The sequence below is a fragment of the Lepidochelys kempii genome, chromosome 3, assembly GCF_965140265.1.
Source record: "Lepidochelys kempii isolate rLepKem1 chromosome 3, rLepKem1.hap2, whole genome shotgun sequence".
Taxonomy (NCBI): domain Eukaryota; kingdom Metazoa; phylum Chordata; order Testudines; family Cheloniidae; genus Lepidochelys; species Lepidochelys kempii.
In genome coordinates, this window is record NC_133258.1 from 110,962,723 (window position 1) to 110,987,156 (window position 24,434).

Genomic DNA, 24,434 nt, shown 5'->3' on the forward strand with positions numbered 1-24,434 from the left:
TGAACACTTTCTCTTCAGTACAAAAGTTTCAAACTGGCCTTAACTCACAAGTTACAACATGCAAACTTGCATCATTCTCCTGAAGATACAGAGCCATAACTGACCATATTGTGCCCACATGCATGCTGATGGGTTTATGGAAGGGGTGATTGTGTTGGGAGGCAAGAGTGGCTTGTGGCAGAAAACAATTGAAGTTAATGACAGTTCTTGGATTGTGCTAGAGAGGAAGTAATGCAGTATGGTCTTGTCTCGAGTTTCACAACATGAAAACTGGGTAAAAAAAACTAGTTTATGGAAAACTGTCTGCAGATGGTAGGTGACTCGTACAACTTTAACTGACCACCTTTGAGGTTAGTGGGTTGATTGGTCTAAGTGACTGTAAGAAGTGAGAAGTAATGTGGAGCTGGGGAGGAACTGAGCTGGCTCTTCCTACATACTAAAGAACTGTTGGGGGGCACTTGGATTTGAGTAATCTCAGCATGAACAACAATAATCTGTTAAACATTTGGGGGAGATTATTACAATATTGAAGATCAGGTTTATAGAGGGAAGGTAGCTATGGGTCTGGTGCAGGGCAAGGGGAAAGGAGGTAAAATTGTCTAAAACGATGTTGGCAGTAAACTAGTGCATCAAGAAAAAGTGGTACATCTTGGCACTGGCTTCAAAATTGGTGCATATTTTCTGATTTCAGCATTATAATTTGCGTGTTTTAAGAACAATACCTTGTCAGCAAATCAGTGTCAGTTTTCAAATAAAACATCACTTCAACTCAATAGGAGATGGAAAACACATAGTGCAACAAGAATCAAATGGTGGCTCTTTAGTTTGTCAGTTTATATGGCTAGAGTTTTAAAGCTAACATGTAATTTTGGCTGTCATATGTATAGTACTGTATTGTAGTGGCTATAATGGAATACTAGTAATTAAAGGGGATTCTGTCAATCTGATCATATGTCTCTAATCTCTTTACTGTTGCATAAATACTTTCCAGAAAGTTTTGGTTTAGTAATTTTCTAAATCCAGTTTTGCAACTTGTATTGTTACTGCTAATTCAGAATAATTTCCCATAGTTTCCCCATGAGAATAGGACTTTTAAGGCAACTTTAACCTGGGGTCTAACACTACTCTTAACTTAATCCCAGTAACCCTGATTTGGGTGCACAGGTGAATTAGAAGTAACAGGCTTTTTTCCTCTTATTTGCAACCAGCTCACCTACACCCAGCTGCTGGGCTTAACATTCTTAAGTGCATCCTTTTGCCTTTCTTCCTGTAAACCAGCTTCTCTAGCTGTTAAATTTAGTCTCTGGAAGAACTGTCTTAAGGCTTTTCAACTTCTCAGGCATGCTCTGCCTGTGCTTAGCCTGATCACCCAGAATGTGATTTAATAGGGCTTCCTTTGTTGCTGGCTGTCGGTTACTAAAGGGTATGTCTACATTGCAAAGGAAGGTGTGATTGTAGGGGGATAGGCATACCCAGGCTAGTTTTAATCTGGCTAGTGTAGACATGGCAATAGTGGCTAGCCACCTTAGTATGTCTCTACCTTCCCTGGCAGGCTTCTACTGACACAGCTAGCTTGTTACCACGTCTGCTACTATTGTCACCAGTGCTAGCTAGACTAAAACTAGTATAGTAACGCCTCACTTAAAGTTGTCCCAGTTAATATTTCATTGCTGATCTGTTAGAGAACATATTCGTTTAAAATTATGCAATGCTCCCTTATAACGTTGTTTGGCAGCTGCCTGCTTTGTCCACTGCTTGCAGAAAGATCAGCCCATTGGATCTAGCTGGTGGGGACTTGGAACCAGGGTGAACCGGCAGCCCCCCCATCCGCTCCCCTAAATTCCCTGTGCGGCAGTCACAGCAGGCTATCAATTGCCGGCAGTTCAGCTGTCCTTCCCCGCGCTGCCATGTGCTGCTCCTGCCCTCTGCCTTGGAGCTGCTCCCCAGAGCCTCCTGCTTGTTGTGCAGGGTGGAGGGAAAGAGGGGGGCTAATATCAAGGTGTCCTACCTCCCCCCCTTTTCCTGCCCCCTGCTTACCCCATCTACAAAGTGGGGGGGAGGGGGGCAGGGGGAGAGACAGGATAGGGCTCAGGATGGAGGGACTTGCTGGGAGCAGCTGCTGTCTCAGCTTCCTGGTCTATTTAAAAAGGCAATCTACTTAGTGGGTCAGCGTACTTAAAGGGGCAATGCGCATCTCTCTCGCGCGCGCGCGCACACACAGTGTGTCTGTCTCCCTTCCCTCCATTCATGCTGCCTTGTAGAGTGTGAGGCTGCATTAACAACAATGTGTTAACCCCTGGGGGCTCAGCAGAGTTCTAGTTCAACATTTAGCAGTAAGGCATCCCCTGGGAAATATCTCACCATCTGACTTCACCACCTCAGCCAAGCTTCGCAATCATCATTGCTGTGTACAGTATTAAATTGTTTAAAACTTGTATTCTTTTTTTGGTCTGGTGAAGAAAATTTCCCTGGAACCTAACCCTTCCCCCCTCCCCCCATTTACATTAATTCCTTTTGGGGAAATTGGATTCGCTTAGCATCGTTTCGCTTAGTTGCATTTTTCAGGAACATAACTAAAACATTAAGCAAGGAGTTACCGTATAGATATGCCTAACCATGCTACAATCACACATTCTGCTTGCCCTGATGCAGTAGGAGGGGGTTGCTGCATAGCTGTGGAAGAGAGCTCTTTTGACTTCTACTAGCCTGGAAGGAAGAACTCCCTTAGAGTAAAGGGAACACTATTATCCCTCAAGATACTTTCTCTGCTTCACTTCAGAACCTCTGCTTAATGTGTTTCTGAAGCACCTGCTGCTGTAGTTAAAGAGAAGAAATCATTCTTGCAGCTGTGCTGAGCAGTGCTCCATAAAGAATAAATGAGGCCTGATACAATCAAACCAAACAATTCGTGTTCCCAAAACGTGTCCTGTAATCTGTGTTTCCTGTCAGATGCAAATGTCTAACAGCAGAACTCGTAAATAAACCTTCTCATAACTCAGAACAGATGGGTTTTTTTTATCACTAGCCTTCAACCGGCATCAGATTTGATTGGAAAAAGGGGGTGGCGCATTTCTGAACTCTGCTCACAATAGATTGTGCAGATGTTTGAAATGTGATGCATGCTCTCTGGGCTCAGCATCCTTGTAGGGATGGGTGTGACTTGATCAATGGGCTGTACTTGGCTTATTGTCCTTGGCTTTCTCCTGGGCATATCTATGCTGCTCAGAAAAACGCAGCGCAGCAGCAAGTCTGAGCCTGGGTCAAGTGTCTTGGGCACATGCTGTGGGACTAAAACTAGTACTGTAGGCATTACCGATCGCGCTGGAGCCTGGCGGCGAGGGAGGGTTTCAAAGGCTGGGAACACCTACATTGCTATTTTTACCCCCACTGTGCGAGCCTGAGACTGTTAACTGAGGCTCGGAGACTCTCTGCCACACTGTGTTTTGCAGTGTGAACATAGCCTTACAGGCTTTACATGATCCACTGGGCTTCTTGAATTGGCTTCCCCTTGGGAAGATGCTTTGTTAGGCTCTTTAGTCTTGATTCCTTCTTGTTGTGGAGGTGGCAGTACTCTGCCAAGTCCACTCACTGGTGATGCCTAAATTAGTTGTTGCTCACATTGTACTGTACTGATCTTCAAAATATGATCCTCCTTTCTTACCTGGATTAAGCAGTAACAATGTTGGGCATCTGAGTTAGCGCTCATTGAGACAATGCTTAACATGCAGTGCATGACACCTCTCAAAGCTGTTTCTAGTTCTGCAGCTAGACAGATGTCTTTGCAACAGTTAACTTGCTTCACATTTCCAAGGCTCGTAGGGTATGTCTACATGGCAATTAGATACCTATGGCTGTGCCGACTGGCTCAGGCTGCAGGGCTGTTTAATTGCAGCGTAGATGTTCTGGCTCAGGCTGCTAGGACCCTCCTTTTTTCATTATGCACCATCCAGTTTGTGCAACAAATGAAGTGCCCCGTAGAAATTATAGTGGGATCATGTAATTAGTGCCATAATCAAGGAATAATGGATCCTTGTTGCATACTGGTAAAAATCTGTATTTAAAAAAAAAAAAAAAAAAAACACTCCATGGCCTCTTGGTTTGAAGAGACATCATAGCACTGTCACTTTCTGTGACAAGAAAAGGAGTACTTGTGGCACCTTAGAGACTAATAATAAATTTGTTAGTTAGTCTAAGGTGCCACAAGTACTCCTTTTCTTGTCACAGAAAGTGACAGTGCTATGATGTCTCTTCAAACCAACTAACAAATTTATTATTAGTCTCTAAGGTGCCACAAGTCCTCCTTTTTCTTTTTGCAGATACAGACTAACACGGCTGCTACTCTGAAACTTTCTGTGAAGTTTTCAGTATGCTAACAGCCTGCAATAGACCTGAGATGTCTGAACCGCTTCACTTACCTCAATGAGGAGCTAACTGAAACGTAAAGAATAAGGTGATGCATGGTATCTATTTGCATACCTAGACTTTTCCTGTCAGGATTGGGGCTCCTTTGTTCTAGGCACTATGCAAACACAGTAAAGTACAGCCCCTATCCAATTGGTTATAATCTAAGTTAAAGCCTGATTTAAACAGGGTTTTTTGGTATCTGTAGAACTTCAGTTGGCGCTGTCTTTATTGTTGAAGTTGTACTTGGCATAACCCCTAATTTTGATGCAGTTATGATTTTAATGTTCTCACACAGTACAGTTTATTCCCCCTCCTGAATGGGGATGAGATGGTTTACACCAGTTGCATCAACAGGAGGGTTGTACTTCTGTAACTAAAATGCTGTGGTTCTAGCAGTTCATCCCTTCCAAGATGCCCTAGATGGGTTACAACAATAGGGAGCAGCAATAATGCACTTCCCCTGATTCTCTCTCTCTCTCATGTGTATTTACATAGATTTCAAATCGCGTTATTTCTTTAAAAGATACGTTTAACAAGTGAAATGAATCCAATCCCCGCTGGCTTCTATTTAAATCCTATCACGCTTTAGCATAAGCTTTTTGAGCTAACACTTTAACCCACAATCTCAAACTGTGAAGAATTCATTATTAGGTGAAAAATTCATCATTAAATTCTGATCTTTGGTTGTTCTAATGATTTAAATATAAATAAGTTTGCATTACTCATTTTCATAACACACACACACATTTTTAGCCTTTTTCCACCAGCAGGGACTTTGTGCACTTTCAATGGGGGATGATGTCTTGAATTTCACAAATTTATGAAATTCAAGATGAATAGTCCTTAGTCTCCTGCTTCACAGCACATACAGCATTAAAGCTTTAATACTGTATGTGCTGTGAAGCAGGAGACTAACAAATTTATTTGAGCATAAGCTTTCGTGGGCTTTTGTTAGTCCCTAAGGTGCCACAAGTACTCCTCGTTCTTTCTGCTGATACATACTAACATGGTTAACACTCTGATAGATATACTAAGTTAGTCAAACTTGTTCTGGATTCCCGTAGAATGTAGTGCAGTGAACTGTAACAGCAAAGCAGCTTATCTAGGATTTATCAAGCTTGCTCTGACTATAGGTTGTTGAAGTGCAGCTTCGTCTGCCAATGTTCTGTGTGTGTAATATTTCTGGAGCAACTACATTACTGCATAGTGATTCTTTCTAGTTGTGTTAGCTGCTTAAAAGCTAATGACCACTTATAGATGCCATAGGTTTTTTTTTTTAACCCAATAGTTAAATATCATTCTGGTATCTATCAGCTACGAAAAAGTCAGCGCCTACTAACTTACCCTTAGCAAAACCACGTTGGTACCTTGAATATTGCAGTTGACAGTCAAACTACTGTCTACTAGTTTAAACTACTAGTTTAAACAATTTTTTCCATTCTATATGGAAAATTTCGCTTTACAGATATGGGTTAGTTTCTGTATATCACTTTGAAGTCTTATTTCAAATAGCTCACATTTTAATGTGTTTTAGCGAAACCAAGCTTAGCAAGTACATATCTTAGGCTTATACAGCCAGGCATGGTCTATAACAGGGTTGCATCAATTTGTAAAAATTGGGTATTATATAGAATAATGTAAGCTAGTGGAGTAACATTGCTTTTACTTAACCTATTATCACAATAAGATTCTTGTTCTATTTTCTCTTTCAAGTTTGTCATCTCAAGCAGTGAGGGCCCTAACCCAGTATTCCAGACACTGTAATAAGTAAGAAATGTAGCACTTACCTAGCATTGTCGGTTACAATACTCTGGCAATGTCAAATCTTGCTGAAACAAGTCACTTGGGACTTATAAAAAAGAAACAAATTTAAGGAGGCTAAATTTTCCTGGGCAAAGGTATTTTAATGCAGAACTGAAATATGAACTTACAGAAATGTGGTGTACTCACCCTAATATCTGATAATGAAGCAACAATTTGACTTAAATCAGCCTTAAAGATGCTGGAACTATCGGATTTGCCAACCAAGTGCAGAACTGGTTAGAATTCAGCTTTAGTATATCGTATGGTAGCCTCCAGTGCTAGCACTAGTAAAGGACTCCTGGTTAACAGATACCGATATGAGCAAAATGGAAGACTCGTAAAATATTTAAATTCTGGCAATAGCAATTTGCAAAATATTGTTCAAGCTGAGTAATAGAAGATAAGGAAAACTAACTAGAATGGAGGGCTGAATGAGTTATCTTATAGATAGTCCTCTGCTCCAAACAGTATATTCAGGAAATGTATGCTCAAAGCCCCTTGAGCTTATGCTGGCCCAGCCAGTAATATCTGGGTCATCCAAAACTGAACTGAATGGGCTAATACATATAAAAAATTATAGTACTGTAAATCAGGGGTTCTCAAACAGGGGTATGCGTACCCGTGGGGGGGTATGCAGAGGTCTTTCAGGGGTACATCAACTCATCTAAGTATCTTTGTCTATTTTACAAGAGGCTACATGAAAAGCACTACATGAAGTCGGTGCAAACAAATGTCATACGATGACTTGTATATATAAAGCAGTATAAACTATATACTGAACTAGAAGTACAATATTTATTTATATTCCAATTGATTTTCTAATTAAGAATGAGAAGTAAGCCATTTTTCAGTAATGTACTGAGACACTTCTGTATTTGTCTGTTTTTGTAAGCAAGTAGCTTAAGTGAGGTGAAACTTAAGGGTACACAAGACCAATCAAACTCCTTAAAGGGGTACAGTAATTGGAAAAGTTGAGAGCCATTGCTATAAATTACATTAAGACATGAAAGCTTCCTTAAAGATGAAAAGTGCAGTACTGTATTTCAGTCTTCATATGGAAACAAACTATTAGTCATGTTTCACAAAGCCTTGCTTGACTTTGACTAAAAGGGGTTCAGACCTTTTTCACTGCAAAACTTGTTACAATGAGCAATTCTGCTATTTTCGTATGAGTAATAATGCAGCCTTTCCATATACATGAAAGGTCATTCATCTGCTGAATGTGCAATGAAATTGTAGATCTTATTGCTTGTCCAGTATGTTACATTGAGATGGTTTAGCCATTCCTGTGTCAGCTTTATCCCTACAGTACAAGCTTCCAAAGAAAAGGTGAACCGGAAAATATAAAACCTAGCTTTTCCCTTAGGCTTTCAACCTTTAAAGACAATTTAGAGCTCTGCTGGATCACATTGAAAGGTCTCCTGACACTGGCTGACATTTCCCCTCCCTTTCAGCATGTGTTGCCAGAATCTACAGTGCAAAATTATGGGAGGTCTGACTCAGCAGAATTGCTGTGCTACTGGAAGGAATATCCACAACTTACTAAACACTTATCAAATATGTCAGGGCTCTGAAGAGATTCCAGTGGGGAGGAGGCAAAAAACAAACAGGGTGACTGGGAAGGTTTGGGCCACATCCTTTCTAATACATTTTAATTTACACAGTGACTATAGGCAACCCTCAGTCATCCTACAACCATATCGCATTAGTCACATCTCTCCTAGAGTCACCTCTGTAACTGGGGAGAGCTGGGGGCGGGGTCACATAGGGAGGTCACATGCCCCTCCCCCTTTAGCTGGTGTAATGTACCGGTAAGAAATGAATTCTACTTGTACCACTTGTCTTATCCTGTGACTGCTTATTTTGCTAAAGAGCCTTTGACTGTCAAAGTACGCTATATAGCCACTGCATCTCAGCCTCATCCACATGCTTGTTGACACCCTCAGAGAATTCTAATAATTAGGCAGGCATGATTTCCCTGTACAAAAATGCTATTTGACTCTTCTTCAGCAAATCATGTTTATCGATGTCTGATTCTGTTCTTTACTATAGGTACTACCAGCTGGCCTGGTACTGAAGTTAGGGTCACCAGCCTGTAACTGCCAGGGTCTTCTCTGGAGCCCATTTTTAAAAAATACATGTTAAACTATCTACCTGCCAGTCATCTGATAGAGGTTGATTTCAGTGATACTATTAGTAGTAGATGATGGGGAGGAAGACCTCCAGTGGAGCCATTCAAAGGTGGCGGGAGTGTTAGTCCAAGCAACAGATGGGGAACAGTGTTACCAGCAGCTTTCCTTTGACTTCTCTGAACTCCAGCTGCCAATGAAGTCTGAGGTGGCAATATTGTCCAATGGACTTCTACCATAATATGGTTCCCTATATAATGATGGCTGACAGAGTAGATCAGCTTAGATTAATGTTTATTTGGTTCACTCAAAACTCAGATTTCAGGCTGCTTAAAGGACATTGAAGACAGCTATGAAACTTCTTTCAGCTTCATCTTAACTCTTCTTAAATATCAAAGACCTAAAAAACTTAAACAGCTAATATACTAATACTCTTGTTACTACGATAGGTATATCACTGACTGTTACCAGGCATACCAACTTTAACCATCAACTAAACTGAGATGTTAGTTAACCTATACTTCGAATACTGCAGATAGATTAAAATTACCCAAGGCAATACGATCATCTTTAAGGAGGACAGCTCTATCTCAGAATAGAGAAAATGCAACTGAATAAACTTTTCCTCTTTTTGTGTGCAGTTTAGGAGTACAGTATAGCATCAACCTGATCTGTTCCTCTTACTATTTCAATCCAAAGATGTTTGTTCCTTGCGGAAAACATTCTCTCCTTTGAAACTATTCTAAGTAGCCAGATTCTTTAGGGTGGAAGAATTGAGGCTAATAACGCTAAATTTACTAGATCTATCTTTCTGCATAGTAGAAACGTAGTGCTGTTTCAAAAGTAGTACAGCAATCACTGGGATATCTGCCACGCAGTACTTGTTTAAATTACGTGCAAGAATCATTGGCTTCAGTATGAGTAACATTGTCCCATGTACAAACTCAGGTTTAATTTATTTTCAAGGCAAATATTTCTTTCAAATGTGTTACACTTCTTTAGTGTTGCCGATAAGTTGATTTAAGAACTTTCAATAAGTGACTGTTAAAATGGTTAATGTTCCCATTTACATAATGTGCATAGGAGTTTAGAAATGAGAAGTTGAACTCCAGGTGATTGTTCACACAGGTATCACTCTTGATGTGGAATCTCAGGATAACATGTCTTGAACGCTACTTATTGTAGGGTAACTAACAGTACTTTTTTACTGAAGTGCACATTTACCTCAAATGCATGTATTTTAAGGAGTCACAAGTTTACATCTGGACCATTTTAAAAACAACACTGTCGTATTACTCTAGATAGAGGTTTAGGAAGCGTTCATCTAGGCTTCAGAGCTGACTAGTTCTCCATCGCGCATTGTGTTTTTGACACTTAAAGTAATATTTCCTAGGGCTAGTCTACACTGGCAACATTAAAGCGCTGCCACGGCAGCACTTTAACGTGGCTTGTGTAGTTGCAGCAGAGCGCTCCCAGCACTCTTTTTAAAAAAAAATCACCTCCACGAGGGGCGTAGCTACCAGCATTGGGAGCCCGGCTCCCAGTGCTGGTGCACTGTCTATATACTGGTGCTTTACAGTGCTGAAACTTGCTGCACTTGGGGGAGGGGGGGGGATGTTTTTTCACCCCCCAAGCAAGAAAGTTGAAGCACTATAAAGTGCCAGTGTAGACAGTTCCCTAGTGATGCAATCACCTGTAACTTAGCTGGAAATGCACATAAGGAAATCATAAAGGCAAAAGAATCTTCCATACTTGGTATATGTCAAGCTCCCTGCTCCACACAGACTAACTCTTGCTGTGATTTCTGCCACTTACCTTTCCCAGAGCACTTTCTGATTCATGAAAATAGCTCATAGCTCTTCCTGTACCTCATTCAGAAAAGCATCGCTATTTAGAATAGCTGATCTCAAATTAGGGCTTTAAACTGCTATTAAATTTTGCTTGTGCAGTATCTCAGATGTTAACGTTGTTTCACATTTAAAATAATTGTACCACCATGTATGCAATCTGAAGTGGACAATCTGCATAACCAGATCTATAACCCATGTCTTTCATCTGCTCCTCGCTCCTTTTCCTGGTGTTTTAATGAAACTGTCTGGTCTAAAGTTCACAACTGCATTGCAAGATGTTTTCAACATGTACCCTTTTTTAGTGAAGCACATGTCACCTTTAAGTGTGCTAGAAAATAAATCTCTTGAAGGTGATGTATTACGTAGCTTATTCAGTTTTAGGGGTCACTAGCTTAGTATTCATTTTTAGTACTGGTTCAGTTCTAGCAATACCTCCTTTATAAATTCTCATTGCTTACTTTGCTTTCCTCACTGATTGCAAATTAATGTTGCTACACTCATCCTGTGTTCAGTACAGGAAGGCTAAACAGTTCCCTGGTTTACCAGTAACCTCCCCATCTCTCCCCACTCAGTCCTCTTCTTGGAAATGCCCTACATCTTGCTTGACTGTCTTGCCTGCAGCTATTTGAGGTTGGGATTATGTAGTGATCATGTATTTTGAGACTCCCACTTCCTTCCTTCTATCTTGCTCAAAGATCCTGCTTCTATTTCTGATGTGACATCTGAAAAGGAGCAAGTCAATATCCGTTATTCTTAATATACCAAAAGGGTCAAACTGTCCTCCCCTCTTAGCTCTTTGCCCTGCTCCCAGATAAGGGAATATGCCTGTACTGTATTTCTGTGCTGCTAGTATTTGCTCACAAAACGAGAGGAAGATGGTTAGCTGAATTCTGCTGCTCTAATCACCTGTTCATTACAAACACCATTTTCACCAACATCCTAGATGCTGCGCACATGGAGGTCACCTGATAGTATGACACAACCAAATTGACTTTCTAATATTATAGCCGTTCTGGAGATCAAATGGCCAATGAACAAAGATTTTCCCAGAGTGCATGTAATCTGAAGTGGGTCAGACAATCAGCAGTTAGCTTCAAACATAATTAAAACTTATAATGTTTGACAAGTCCACTGAGTTTGGACTTCTCCAGAATCAATGAGAATTATATAACTTCTGTCCAGAGTGGGTTTGAGGGATCAGCATGGGTGAAAACAACCCCAGTGAATTTTGGAATAGAACAAAAACTACTATGCTTGGCACTGCCAAAACCACCTATTCCAAGAAGTCAGTGTTTGACCGCACCCTGGTTAACTGAGAAGGTGTTTGAGCTGGTGGAAGAATGAAAGAGTGGCTTGGAACTGGAAGAACCTGGGAGGGGAATACAAGGAATTGAGCAGACAGATTCAAAGTTACATTTAGACAAGCAAAGTGAATTATAAGGGCAAAATGTATGGAACTTCAGAATTATAAGAAGTAGTAATACAAAATCTGTGTCCAGTGGTCAGACTTCTTACCAAAAGGTTTTCGCCTCTATCAAACAGAATAACAGTGTGACAGCAGAGTTCTCACTGAGGGTGATAGTAAACACAAGTGGAGAAGTTACTGTAACAATCTGCATGTCTTACCACAGCCAGTCATCACACAGGATTACAATCAATCCTGTGAGAGGAAGTGATTCATGCTGTTTGAAAATGAAGCCTGGGAAAGCACCAGGGCTAAATGTGCCTTCAGAATTGTTCGGTGATTGGCCAATGCAGTACTTACGTTGGAAAATATGGCAATGATGTAGGACTCACTCGGGGACTGGCTGAAGAGCCTTTCTTTGATAAGGACAGAAAGACACCTCCATTCAGTAACTATTGTACCATCGCCTTGATATAGCACATGAGTGAACTTCTGCTCTATATAATCTAGAATTGTGTGGCGGGAGGGGGAGAGATAGAAGCAGAACCACTACCACAAGAGGCTGGTTTCAGAGTGGGCCAAGGCACATGACCTAATTGCAAATATCTATCACATGATTTACAGAATGCAGAGTGTATTATCACCCATGTGCTTCGTTGACTAATCAAAGTGTTTCATACTGTCCAACATGACTGTCTTTAGAACATACTAGTGGTCATGGGGACTCCAGCAAACAGCAATAGATACCCAGTGGAAAAATCACCCACTGTCAGGGTGTGAAACAAGGATATATTTTGTCCCCGACCCTCTCTACTATATGCACAGAATGTGTTATGAGAACGTTGTCAAACCTTCCAAGTGGAAGGAGCTGGGATTTCTACTGGTGGACGCCTCTTAACTGACCTCAGATCTGCTAATGACACTCAACGCTTTCTGCTACAACCCAGTGATGCAGTGCAACAATGTCAGTGTGTAAAACCGGTGAGGAATATGGAATCTTTCTGAATGCAATGAAAACTGCTAATAAGCAAGATGACATGATTAACAGACAAAGCTGTAGAGGCAGTAAATTATCTGGGATCACTTGTCTCCAACCCAGGAACCATTGCAGAGAAATTGAAAAGACTGGGATCGCTCACTCAGCTGCGGCCTCATTGAAAGTATTTGGAGGAGGGAAATGGCATCTTGAAATGTATGAAGGGACAACTGGTGAGACGCGTAACTTTTGGCATATGGATGTGAATCATGGGAAAGTTAATGCTGACAAGAAAATTGAAGCTTTTTAAATGCTGGCAAAGGCTCTTACGTATTTCCTGGAAGGGAGGGAATAGGGGAAGACTACGTTAGAAATATTATTGAAGAGAAGCAGACCCTGGTGTCAGAAATCAGATGCAAACTTATGTACTTGTCTCACATTAGACATAGAGATGAAAGTAACATTGAGATTTATTGTGGAAGGAATGGTGAAGGGTGGTCATAGTAGGGAATGGCCAGCCAGGGAAATGGATGGATTATTTGCAGTAAGTCACTGGAAGGTAAGCTACTCCGCATTCAAAGTTTGAGATAGATCATGAAGGCTTCAGAAAACTCTGCTGTCACTGATATTCAGACATGACTAAATGGATTTACTTAGTATGTTAAGTATCTTATCAGGCTTGTACAGCTTATTTTATTCCTGTTAAAACATTTCACGCTCCGATTAAATGGCTCTTGTGGGGTATTCCATCAGTTATTGCTGACTCCAGATTCTAGCAACTCCTTGGCTGGCACCTTTTTTTGTCCTAGAAAGGTTCATTCCTAACATCTCAGATTACATTTAAAGAACAGATATTACTAAAATAAGGGTACTGGTCTAGAAGGACTTGATGCTGCGTGAAACTATTTTAGTTACTCTCCTATGTAGCGAGTTGTGGAGTACTGCTAATATTTGTTTACCTCTGCTGGGAAGTACATATTGTAGTCAGCTAAACAGTCTCCTTTACCCAAAAAAGTTAAGGCAGAGAGATTTGCTTGCTGAGCACTTACAAATATGTTCCTGAGATGACAATAGCGTAGTTGCTATTTAACTACCTCTTATATTAGAAGAGCTTGCATTAAGCAAATCCTGTATGTTCAAAAGGATTACCAGGATGGGCATGGTATAAAAAACCTTCACTATGAAATATTACAGGTTTCAGAATAACAGCCATGTTAGTCTGTATCCGCAAAAAGAAAAGGAGGACTTGTGGCATCTTAGAGACTAACCAATTTATTTGAGCATAAGCTTTCGTGAGCTACAGTTCACTCCACGGATACATGCAGTGGAAAATACAGTGGGGAGATTTTATATACAAAGAACATGAAACAATGTTACCCATTGTTTCATGTTCTCTGTGTATATAATCTCCCCACTGTATTTCCCACTGCATTCATCCGATGGAATGAGCTGTCACTCATGAAAGCTTTATGCTCAAATAAATTTGTTAGTCTCTAAGATGCCACAAGTCCTCCTTTTTCTTTCTTAAGAAATATGAGCGGAAGGTGTCTCTCTCCTCCCCCCCCGTTGAATTTCCTAACCTCACTTTGATATTCACGTAGCATGCCCAACTTTCTCATGGATATTCTAGCATTTTGTAATATACCATACACTGAAACATGGCCAGACTATTATGAGCATGCTTCTAGGCTTTATGCTTTCATAAGAATGGCCATACTGGGTGAGACCAAAGGTCCATCCAGCCCAGTATCCTGTCTACTGACAGTGGCCAATGCCAGGTGTCACAGAGCAAGTGAACCTAACAGGTAATGATCAGTGATCTCTCTCCTGCCATCCATCTCCACCCTCTGACAAACAGAGGCTAGGGACACCATTCCACACAGCAGTGAAATTAAAAAATATGAACTATGCTTCAGTCTCAGTGCATACAAGTGTATTACTAAAATATTTCTGCTTAGTAGTTAACTTCCTTTAGTGATTTTAAGGTGAGCAGTCTTTAGTATTTTAGGGATGCAGTAGTGACAACAGCTAGCATAACTGGCTTTCCACTATATAGAAAGCCACTATCTGGCTTTCCAGATTTTAAGTCTGAATGGATTCTGTTCTCCTGTCTCTAACCCTCAAAAGAGGCTTACATTTTTTTTATAACTTGGTGTGGTTCCTTGTTCAATGCTCTGAAGTAGTTAATTGTTAGAAGGCATTCCAGAGATGAGTTTGAAAAGGCTTAAACTTAAAATGGCCCATAAATTAAAAATGGGTTCACTGTAATGCTGTGTGTTTAGCCACTTCTTGGTAGTAATAAATGCCTCTTGAGTACTTGTCTCATTCTGGAAAAGGGATGGGTAATATTTGTTACATACACTTCATCCTCCCAGTCTGATTCCCTAAGAAGAACTGGAGACTTCTACCGTTACTATATGGTATGTGTCAATTCTCAACATAACTGTACCTCTGACCTTTTTCATGGCTTCCCTGAGGGCATTAGGCGATGGTCCGAGATCTTTCTCAGAGCAGGATCCCATAGCTTTCTAGATTGGGGTTTGGGCTCCAATTAACTGATCACCTGAGTAAGTCTGACTTCAGTTCAGCACTTGCAGCCCTGTTCTCCTCAGGGCAGTGACAGCCAACCTTCATAAAACAAAGTATCTATTCAGAACAAAAGCATGAGAGAACATCATAATAAACTGCTTATATGCAGGTCTTAAATGACTGACTGCTTGACAAGTTATCTTTGAAATGGAGACCTTGGCAGGTTTTGCAGTACTTCTTACCCTTTCTGCAGATTCTGTCACCCTTGGTCATAGCATCCTGTCAGGTCTTGGACTGAGGAAGTGTCCCTCTCCACTGTCAGGCTGGTGAATTACAGTTCCTTGACCTGGTTAAAGGTAGCCGCACACGTAAGTTCCTCCAGGACTGAGGCATCACCAGACTGGTTACTAGTCTAAGGATTTGTATTAATTATTCCAGTGACTTCAATTCCTGCTGGAAATTCCTGTAACTCCTCTGTGGAGCTAGAATAGAACTTCTAGCTCTTACAGATATACATAGCATTCATAAAAATGATACAGTATTCTCAGATACTGTGTGTCCATAACATCTGTCATAGTATGCACTATTGAACTAGCTGCTGAATTGAAGCGCTCTGTAGGTCCACTGTGGGCTCTCTGAAATCTGTTGTTCAACTATCAGGTGTAATACTAAAGTCATAGGAAATTATTTGAAACATCTTGGTGTAGGTCTGGCAAGCCAGTGACACTTCAGAGGGCATTGCTTTTGTCCTAGGAAATGCTATCAGCTCTCCAAAGAGGAGTTAAGAAAAACCACTACCAATGACTATTGACAAATGGTTTGATATTAAGCAGTCATCGACTTATAACAGTTGTACCATACTCTGGTATGCATTGCATATCTATGCAATGGTCTGTGTATGCTGATTTAACACAAGTGGACTTGTTTCTCCAGTTTACCTAAATAACTAACTATAATTTTGTACTTAATCCTAGAGTCAGATGTATCAATCTGATAAACTTGGTTTTAAAATTTTTTATCTACCTGGGATAACTTCAGTTTATATCAATAGCTTTTGCTGATTTCAAAACAAAGGTAAAGTTGTTGCTCTGTTTCTTTCAGGCCAGGAACGTTTTGGTAACATGACAAGAGTTTACTATAAGGAGGCAGTTGGTGCTCTTGTGGTCTTCGATGTCACAAGAGGCTCCACTTTTGAAGCTGTTTCCAAGTGGAAACACGACTTGGACAGTAAAGTGCTACTTCCAAATGGCAGCCCCATCCCTGCAGTTCTCCTTGCAAACAAGTGTGACCAGAAAAAAGATGGCAGCCAGAATCCCTCTCAGATGGACCAGTTCTGCAGAGAAGGTGGCTTTATTGGGTGGTTTGAAACATCTGCCAAGGTGAGCATTCCTGAAAAATAAGGATAGTCTTGTAAAAGTTCTGTTAAGTGAATACTTTGCAGCCCATCACTATAGTACTTGAGTGCTTTCCACAGTTTAGCAGTAGTGAATTCCCAAAGGGAATTCATACTCTCCCTTAATCCACACATCCATATTAGGATTTAACTCAGAGTCTGAATTCTGAAGGCTATTGGCCTACTTGATCCTTTGATATACTGCACTAAACCACAAAGCCCCTTTGCTTCCCTCCATTTATTTGTCCACTTCCCCTTCAACTGTCTGAGCTGAGTCAGCATAGGAAAAATAGACATAAATGTGAGATGACTGTTCCAGGCAGCCAGCATGTGAGAAAAGAAGTGAAAAATGGGGGAAGGGAAGAGATTCCTCTGAGAAGAGACTGGGTAGAGGAGGAAGGGTACACCTTAAGTAAGAGCAGAGATGGAGAGCTTTGAAAGTAAAGAGGAGATGATTGCATTAAGCAAACCCGGTGGGAAGAGTCCAGGAAAGAGGTTACAATAGTTTAGGCAAGATAGTCCATGCCTTGTACAACATTAACAGACTTTGATAACGCAAGAACGCTGCCTGTCAGTTTGTTGCTACAGTAAACTTGCATTGCTGGCGTAATGATGAATGCCCTGCTTCTTGTGTCTTAGATTAAACAGAATCTTTGTAGCTGGAAATTCCATTATGGGTGACTGTTCCCCTGAAACAACGAGGAGTCCTTGTGGCACCATAGAGACAAATAAATTTTGTTAGTCCTCCCTAACCTTTTTAGATCTCTCTGGATAGTACCTTTTTTAATGCATAAATTGCAGTTACTACCCAAACTGTGAGTTGAAGGTTTAGTGTCTCTTACAGCAGCTGCCCTTCTTTTGATGCTGTAAGTACAGCACATTCTGTTTCTCTGCCAAGAGAATCTAATCAAAAATTCCCATCTTAGAAAGCAAGTTGAGAACTGACTTGTTCCCAAATACGTTTGTATTTAAGGTTCTGAGATGAGCTACAAGTGGGGATATTTTTGATACCCTCAAGATGTACATGTAGACATCTAGGTCAGTCTAGTAAAGGGGAATTCCATATTTGCCCCTATCTCCAGGCAGTGCTTGCTTGCGTATTCTCGTACAAAGTTAATCCTACAGCCCCAGAACATGGTTGGCTGTGACCAGTCACAGCCAAATGCATCCTGTGCAAGTGTATGGGCTCGTGTTGGTGCACTGATTGGCAAATTACATCTCCGTGTTGCAGTGAGAGCCGCTGCAACTTGCTTTCAGGGGAACTGTGCCAGGATAGTTGTCAGGGTTCCCCACGGAACATGCTGATTGTACAGATCACACATTGAACTGGCTAGTCTTCTGAATGCTTTGACCAAGCTCCTTCATCAATCGGCTAGTGTGGTTTACTTTGGCCCAGGTGGTTAGTGCAGACTCAATCAGCAGGAGGAAAGTTTTACAGGTACCTTGCACCATTGTAGCCCGCCTTTAGGCAGACTTCCTTGCCCTGGGAGTCCAGCTGGGCTTCACCTGCAGAAGCCTTCATAATACAGGACGGAGGTATTTAGTTTTCTTTGTTAATAACAAAGCCATTCCTTAATGTAAAATATAATTTACTTCTGAGCTTTTATAAAACCCAGCATTTAAGGCCTCTGAGCATGCAAGACTGAATATTTGGTCTTTCTAATGCCATTACTGATAATGGTATATAAAACATTGAGGTTACTAGGCAAGGTTTAAAAAGAATATGGATAGCCTTGCCATCTAGCCATTGTAGCTCATCTTGCAATATTTGCAAGATAAAATAAATGGCCCAAAAAAGCCACTCAAGTAAATACCTGGCAGCATGCATGCTGGTATGCCAGAGGGTGTTTGGCAGCCTAATGTGAATCACAAAGGCCACTTATTCTAAAGTTCTGTTTATTTCCTAATCCTACTTAAATGGTGAGAGCCATCCGTAAAATCTCTGGCAAGTTAATATTCTAATGCTTCATTTTAGGAAGCTTCCATTTTAGTCACTTTCTCACTTCAAATCCTTTATTTCCACATCTCTCCCCTCTCCACCACCCCAAATCTATTTATAACCAAGTGTCTGGATACTAATTTGTATCCCTCAATCCATCAATTCAAACCCAGTTTCTTGTTGCATTTTAAATGAAGTGAGGGAAGTCAGCAAAGATTCCTTGCTCAAGCTTGACTGTGCCCTGTATCTTGCATATCTTCCAGTTCTAAACACACAACTCAAAGAATGTATGCTTTGCTCAATGGATTTTCATTGTGGCCCAAAAAGTACCAAGACAGACTATCCTCGTCTGTCAATTAACCATTGCTCCATCCCAACTTCCCAGTATGGTTGAGAAGTGATTCCCTTGTCGGTATCTGACTGTCGTTCACATTGCTTATTTTTTTTCTTATTTTTTTCTCTTCAAAGCAGGAGAGGCAAGGACCTGGATAAAAGCATGCCAAGTTTTCTTATTTGGATATTGGTTCTAATTGTAGTTCTTATGTCTGCTTGAACAATCGGATGGGTCTGCTGGGACAGCTCCCTTAAACTGAAATAGGCAATGTCCAAGTCACTGGATCCCCTCTCATCATTTCACTGAGGCAGTAAATTCGGTCCTATCTTATCCACCTTCCCTCTACAGATTAGGGAATTTCTGTAGATTCCTATAGATTCTCTACAATACCCATGTTTCAGAACCAGACCCTCCAGGTAAAGCACCTGTCCACCTTCATTGTACACAAAGTGGGCCAGAGTGTCCCCTTCATCAAATTAGGTGAATCTATCCGTTTCTATATAAGGAATGTACAGTGAAACTAGATAATCTTTCCCATGCTTTAAAGAACTTGCAGCCTTCACCTAAGGCAGGAATATTAAGCAATGTGTTCAACTCTATCAGAGCTGCCTAAGTCAAGTTACAAAGAATTTCTACAAGAGCATTTGCCAACCTTTTTTAATAGGCAGGTATGACTATAACCTGTTGATGAAAAGATCACTGATTTTTTTTTAAACTTTCACAACTTTTTTAGGACAACATCAACATAGATGAAGCTGCTCGATTTTTGGTGGAAAAGGTCCTTGCCAACTACAAAAGCTTTCCTAATGAAGAGAATGATGTGAGCAAACTAAAACTGGACCCAGACCCCTTGAGAGCGGACAGTAAACCACAGTGTTGCTAATGTTACCTTTACTCTTGCATGTAAATGCGACAGAATGAGCAGCAAGACTCTTGTTCCTTAGATCAGACTGCTGCTATGGTGCTGCATTAAGGACATTCCAAGTGAGGGGTTTGGTTATCTTTGAATTGGTGGTATTTTGGGGTGTTTACAGTTTCTTTTTGTATAAAATTGAAAATGTGTTGGGTTTATCATTCATTCTCCACTAAAAGAGCAGCTGTGTCTGGGAGTTGGTTACCTTCTTCTGACAGGAAAACGGAGGGTGGTGTTTACACTTTATCCTCAAAGGAATACAGACAACATTCAGTATGACGTGTATCCAGGCTAGGTGTTAGTTCAGAGGATGAATATTGTGGTGTATTCCAGAACAGTAGTCATTCTTGACAGAAGTTGTGGCTGAAATAAGCACTTGCCTCTTTGCCACAAGTGTCCTTATACCTATAACCTCCCACTGCTGCCTGCCTGCCTCCTTTCCCATACCTACTATTTTGTCCCTGTTGATTGCCCCCTAATGTGAGGACCCTGTAACTACAGTTCTCCTGGAGCAGGTGAATGTTTTCCTGAACTGGACAGGGATAACTGAGCAATGGCAGGAGGTCCCATCCTGACTTTGCCACTAAGCCCCAATACAAGATAAACACACCACTTGGCAAGTCAGAAGAACAGGAGGGGAAACCCAGGTGTCCTATGTGACATGGCTACTGCAGTGATACAGATGCTAGCAAGTGCATCTCCAGTTATTAGCTGAGAATATTTTACTTCAAATACTGTTAACCAGTTTGAACCTGTAAAACACATTCCAGCACAAATAGCAGGTTTTTCCTAGTGTAGTGCACCCAGTTAAAATAACCTAAGGAAGCATCACCCATGTGCACATATTAAAAGGAATGACCAGAAATAGTTCATACACTAATGTTTTGAGATACTAGCTTTAACTTCATCCAGGAGAGGACTGCCAATATATGAAAAGGTTCTAGTTTTGGTTACTTGTCTTAAACTGGTTTTTGAAAGTAGCATACAGTATGACTAGATGAATGATTTGAATTACTCAGACCTTGGTCTTGGAATACCTTTTGATTTAGTAGCGCATGGAAAAGAGGGAGGCCTCAGAGGCATCCCAAGATAAATTGAAGGGTTTTTTAAATCACTCAGATATAGTTGTTAATCTATTACAAAGGCCTTCACTAATTATAAAAACACATGCTGCACGTAATTCACCAGTACAAAGTGTAAATGGAAAATGTGTTACCAATTTTTATACCTAAATATTTTTGAATGCTAAAAGTTCAAGTGAGGAAACTCCTATCTTGCTTTGCCTCCTCCTAGGAGGCTGGTTATGTGAAGTCTTGACTTCTGCAACTCATGAATATGGCAGGAATTGAGTGAGGGGCAGGACGGCTGGTGAAAAGGATTCATTTATCTAGTGATTGTGGTAATCCTACATTAAATGGAACTCCTGCTTTCTCAACAGGCTCTGGAGGCTGGTTTTTTGCCACATGTTGCACCTTAGTTGCCATTTTTTCCTGAAGTCTCTCTTGTTTTTGCTTGGTCTGACATTGTTAAAGTTTAGGTCATAAGCCCTATCCATGTGTCACAGTTAGATGCACTGTCTTCCATACTTGCCTATTAAAGTGAGTGTACATAAGTACAAGCTACTTTTTAATGAGATGCATACAAATAAATTCTTTATTTTTAAGAAATAAATAAAACAATTCAGGCACACTGTCGTCATTCCTGTGTGAAATAAGACTCTTGTGTGTTGTTTGTGTTCCAGTTTCTCTCAAAACAATGCATTCTCACTGAAGTCTGTAAACTATTTTTCCTTCATTCTGCTCCATTCATTGCCATATTAAACTCCCTCTTCTTATTTCCTGTTTTACCTTAAGATAGACACTTAAAATTACCATATGTAATATTAACCAAACTTGAAAAGTAGGCTAAAGTAGCTTATACTTAAGTTTCTTAAAATTCAAAACATGGCTACCTCTTTGTAGACTGTGTTTCTGAAGGGAAAGTGGTTTTGAAAGAATACTTTCTCCCTTCCCCTCGTGCCATAGTCCACTCGGGCAATGCTATTTTCCCCAAACTGATTAAAGTTAGTATGTGGGAGTCTTTTATCCTCTTTTTAGAACACTGGCATGTTCTGTAAATTGCAAACATGCCTATAAAACCTGTCTGCTTGCTAAGGTTTAGCCATTAAACAGAATATTGGGTGGAGGCATGCCATCTATCATGGGAGTTATCAGAGCATGCAAGAACTCTGGTTCTAATTATAGCTGTACAAAAACCAAAGTGCTTTAACCAGTCATCAGAGATGTACACTGGCCCATTAGTTCATGTTGCTTGAGTAGGCTGCTATGTGCAATATCTGAGTATCTGTTTAACCGATCTTCAATCTTCTGTTTATGTGGTCTTGTGTATTATCAATCACTGGATATATGCAATATTACACTAACTTGGTTCATTAATGGCTTGAACCTGTCAAATTGACAAATCTATTAATATAACTGGCACTATTCCCTGTTTAAAAGGTCAGTTTATTTTAAATGTTAAAAAAACCCTCAACAAATCTCTTCAGCTTTCAAAACTTTAAGTGAAGAAACAGTCCATGGAAAAGTATAAATGTTTTCCTCTTTTCTTTCTGTCAAACTGGTCACTTTTATAGTAAAGTAGTTTTCAAATAGTAGATATTCTGTGAAATGCAACAGTAAAATTAAAGTGCAGTATTGGTTAAGTGAAGTGTAGACACAGCAACACAATTCTTAAAGTTCTCATGCCCAGATTTCTCCTAAGCAGTCTCCACTGAATTTAGTTGCTGTTGAAACAATTGAATCACAGGTCCCTGTTAAATTTCACACTGCCAAAGCTAGGAAACTTACCATAAACCTGTTAATGAAATGATCAGACTGGCATACTTACTATGTTCAATCTTAGGTGGACAGATATCTGACCATCTAGTTGCCAGATATCAGGAATAATCTTGGAGAAATTCATACTTTCTTTATCCTTATCTGAAGTTAAAGCTGTATCCAGGCTTCAGTCATGTATCACTCTCTAAGATGCTGAATTTATTTGGGGGTAGAGATAGGAAAAAGTCTTCCTGGTTCTTAGTCACAAAGTATGGTCTAAGGCAGCTGTGGCATCCTATTTTTAAAACCTTAATTTGCCCAGCCACCATGACTGTTCTCTATGTAGGAGTCGTTAAAGTAATGAGTGAGCTTTCAGTATGGGAATTTGAGAAGCACTTTAACTGTGGAAGAGAATGAAGTAGGAAAATCTGAACTTCTGGACATATTGAAGACTAAATGAACTGAGTGGAAGTTCATTTTTTGACCTATCACCTCCATCCTAAATCATAATCCCTAGGTTTCTTCAATGCCTTGAGTCAAGGGCAGCAACTCAGCCCTTGAGAATCTATATAATAAACAAAAACAACCAGGAGTCCTAGTGGCACCTTGGAGACTAACAAATTTATTTGGGCATAAGCTTTTGTGGGCTAAAACCCACTTCATCGGATGCATGGAGTGGAAAATACAGTAGCAGGGGTGTGTGTGTGTGTATATACATGGTACATGAAAAGATGTGAGTTGCCTTACCAAGTGGGGGGTCAGTGCTAATGAGAATTCAGTTAACAGTAGAATACCAAGGGAGGAAAACACTTTTGTATGGGAATGAGGGTGGCCCATTTCAAACAATTGACAAGAAGGTGTGAGTAATGGTATGGGGAAATTAGTTTTTGTAATGACCCATCCACTCCCAGTCTTTAATCGGGCCTGATTTGATGGTGTCCAGTTTGCACATTAATTCCAGTTCTTTAGTTTCTCACTGGAGTCTGTTTTTGAAGTGTTTTGTTGTTGAATTGCCACTTTTAAGTCTTTGGCCAAACCGGACAGTCTCTAAGCAAATGTACATGGCAGAGGGGCACCAAACCAGATGGTCTCTACGCAAAAGAATAAATGGACACAAATCTGACAGGAATTATAACATTCAAAAGCCAGTAGGGGAACACTTCAGCCTCCCTGGACACAATAACAAAAGCAAGAACATTCTGGGTCTGTATTTCTTATAGGTACGGAACATGGTATAGCAAAATGTCTGAGAGAAATTATGTATTCAATTGTAGTTTCATTATTTGACAGAGTATGAAAGTCCTGTACTGTGGACAGACTGGTACACTGAAAATATGAAACATGCCAATTTTCATCTGGCATATAATTAAGACAATTTAAAGAAGCTGTGCCTGTGTAATCAATGTCTGTTTATAAAGATCTGTATGAAAATGATGGAGTGTGGATGTGAGTTTTTTTGGTAACCTCTATCAATTGTGGCTTGTATTAAAAAATGCATTACCAAGAAATTAGGGTACCTACATATATATATATGGTTTTTTAACACATACTACCTTGGATTCTTTTACCAGCACCTGAAATAATACTGTTCCTTCAGTACAAAGACTTGCTTAAAATCCTTTTTTATGCTCTTTATGTATTAGTATGAATACATTTCAAGTTCTATTTCACTGCCTCAAATAAACGTGCATACAAAATGTTTCCTGGAGTGAGTTACTTAAGCTGCTGCCACTGCCTTATCTGGGCAAGGGCCCTATATTGAATGGAAAGGGGCTGGGGTATGTATGGGCAGAAGAGCAGCTTTTACACCTCTGCCCTTCAGCTACTGCATGTATGGGAGGAAGGATGGGCAGGGGTGGACACTAACACTTTCTTTCCTTCTACTCTATGAAGGAAGGGAGTACTTGTGGCACTTTAGAGACTAACCAATTTATTTGAGCATG

At 40.4% G+C, this 24,434-nt stretch overlaps 1 protein-coding gene across 1 annotated transcript in view; it reads left to right on the forward strand.

Moving 5' to 3' along the window:
* Positions 1-24,175, forward strand: part of RAB32 (RAB32, member RAS oncogene family) — a 57,964-nt gene extending 33,789 nt beyond the window's left edge. The window contains exons 2-3 of the mRNA XM_073337562.1: positions 16,198-16,475; positions 19,496-24,175. Of these exons, the coding sequence (XP_073193663.1) occupies positions 16,198-16,475; positions 19,496-19,645 (428 nt within the window). The 3' untranslated portion in view covers positions 19,646-24,175. The remainder of the gene's footprint in view (positions 1-16,197; positions 16,476-19,495) is intronic.
* Positions 24,176-24,434: the final 259 nt, after the last annotated feature.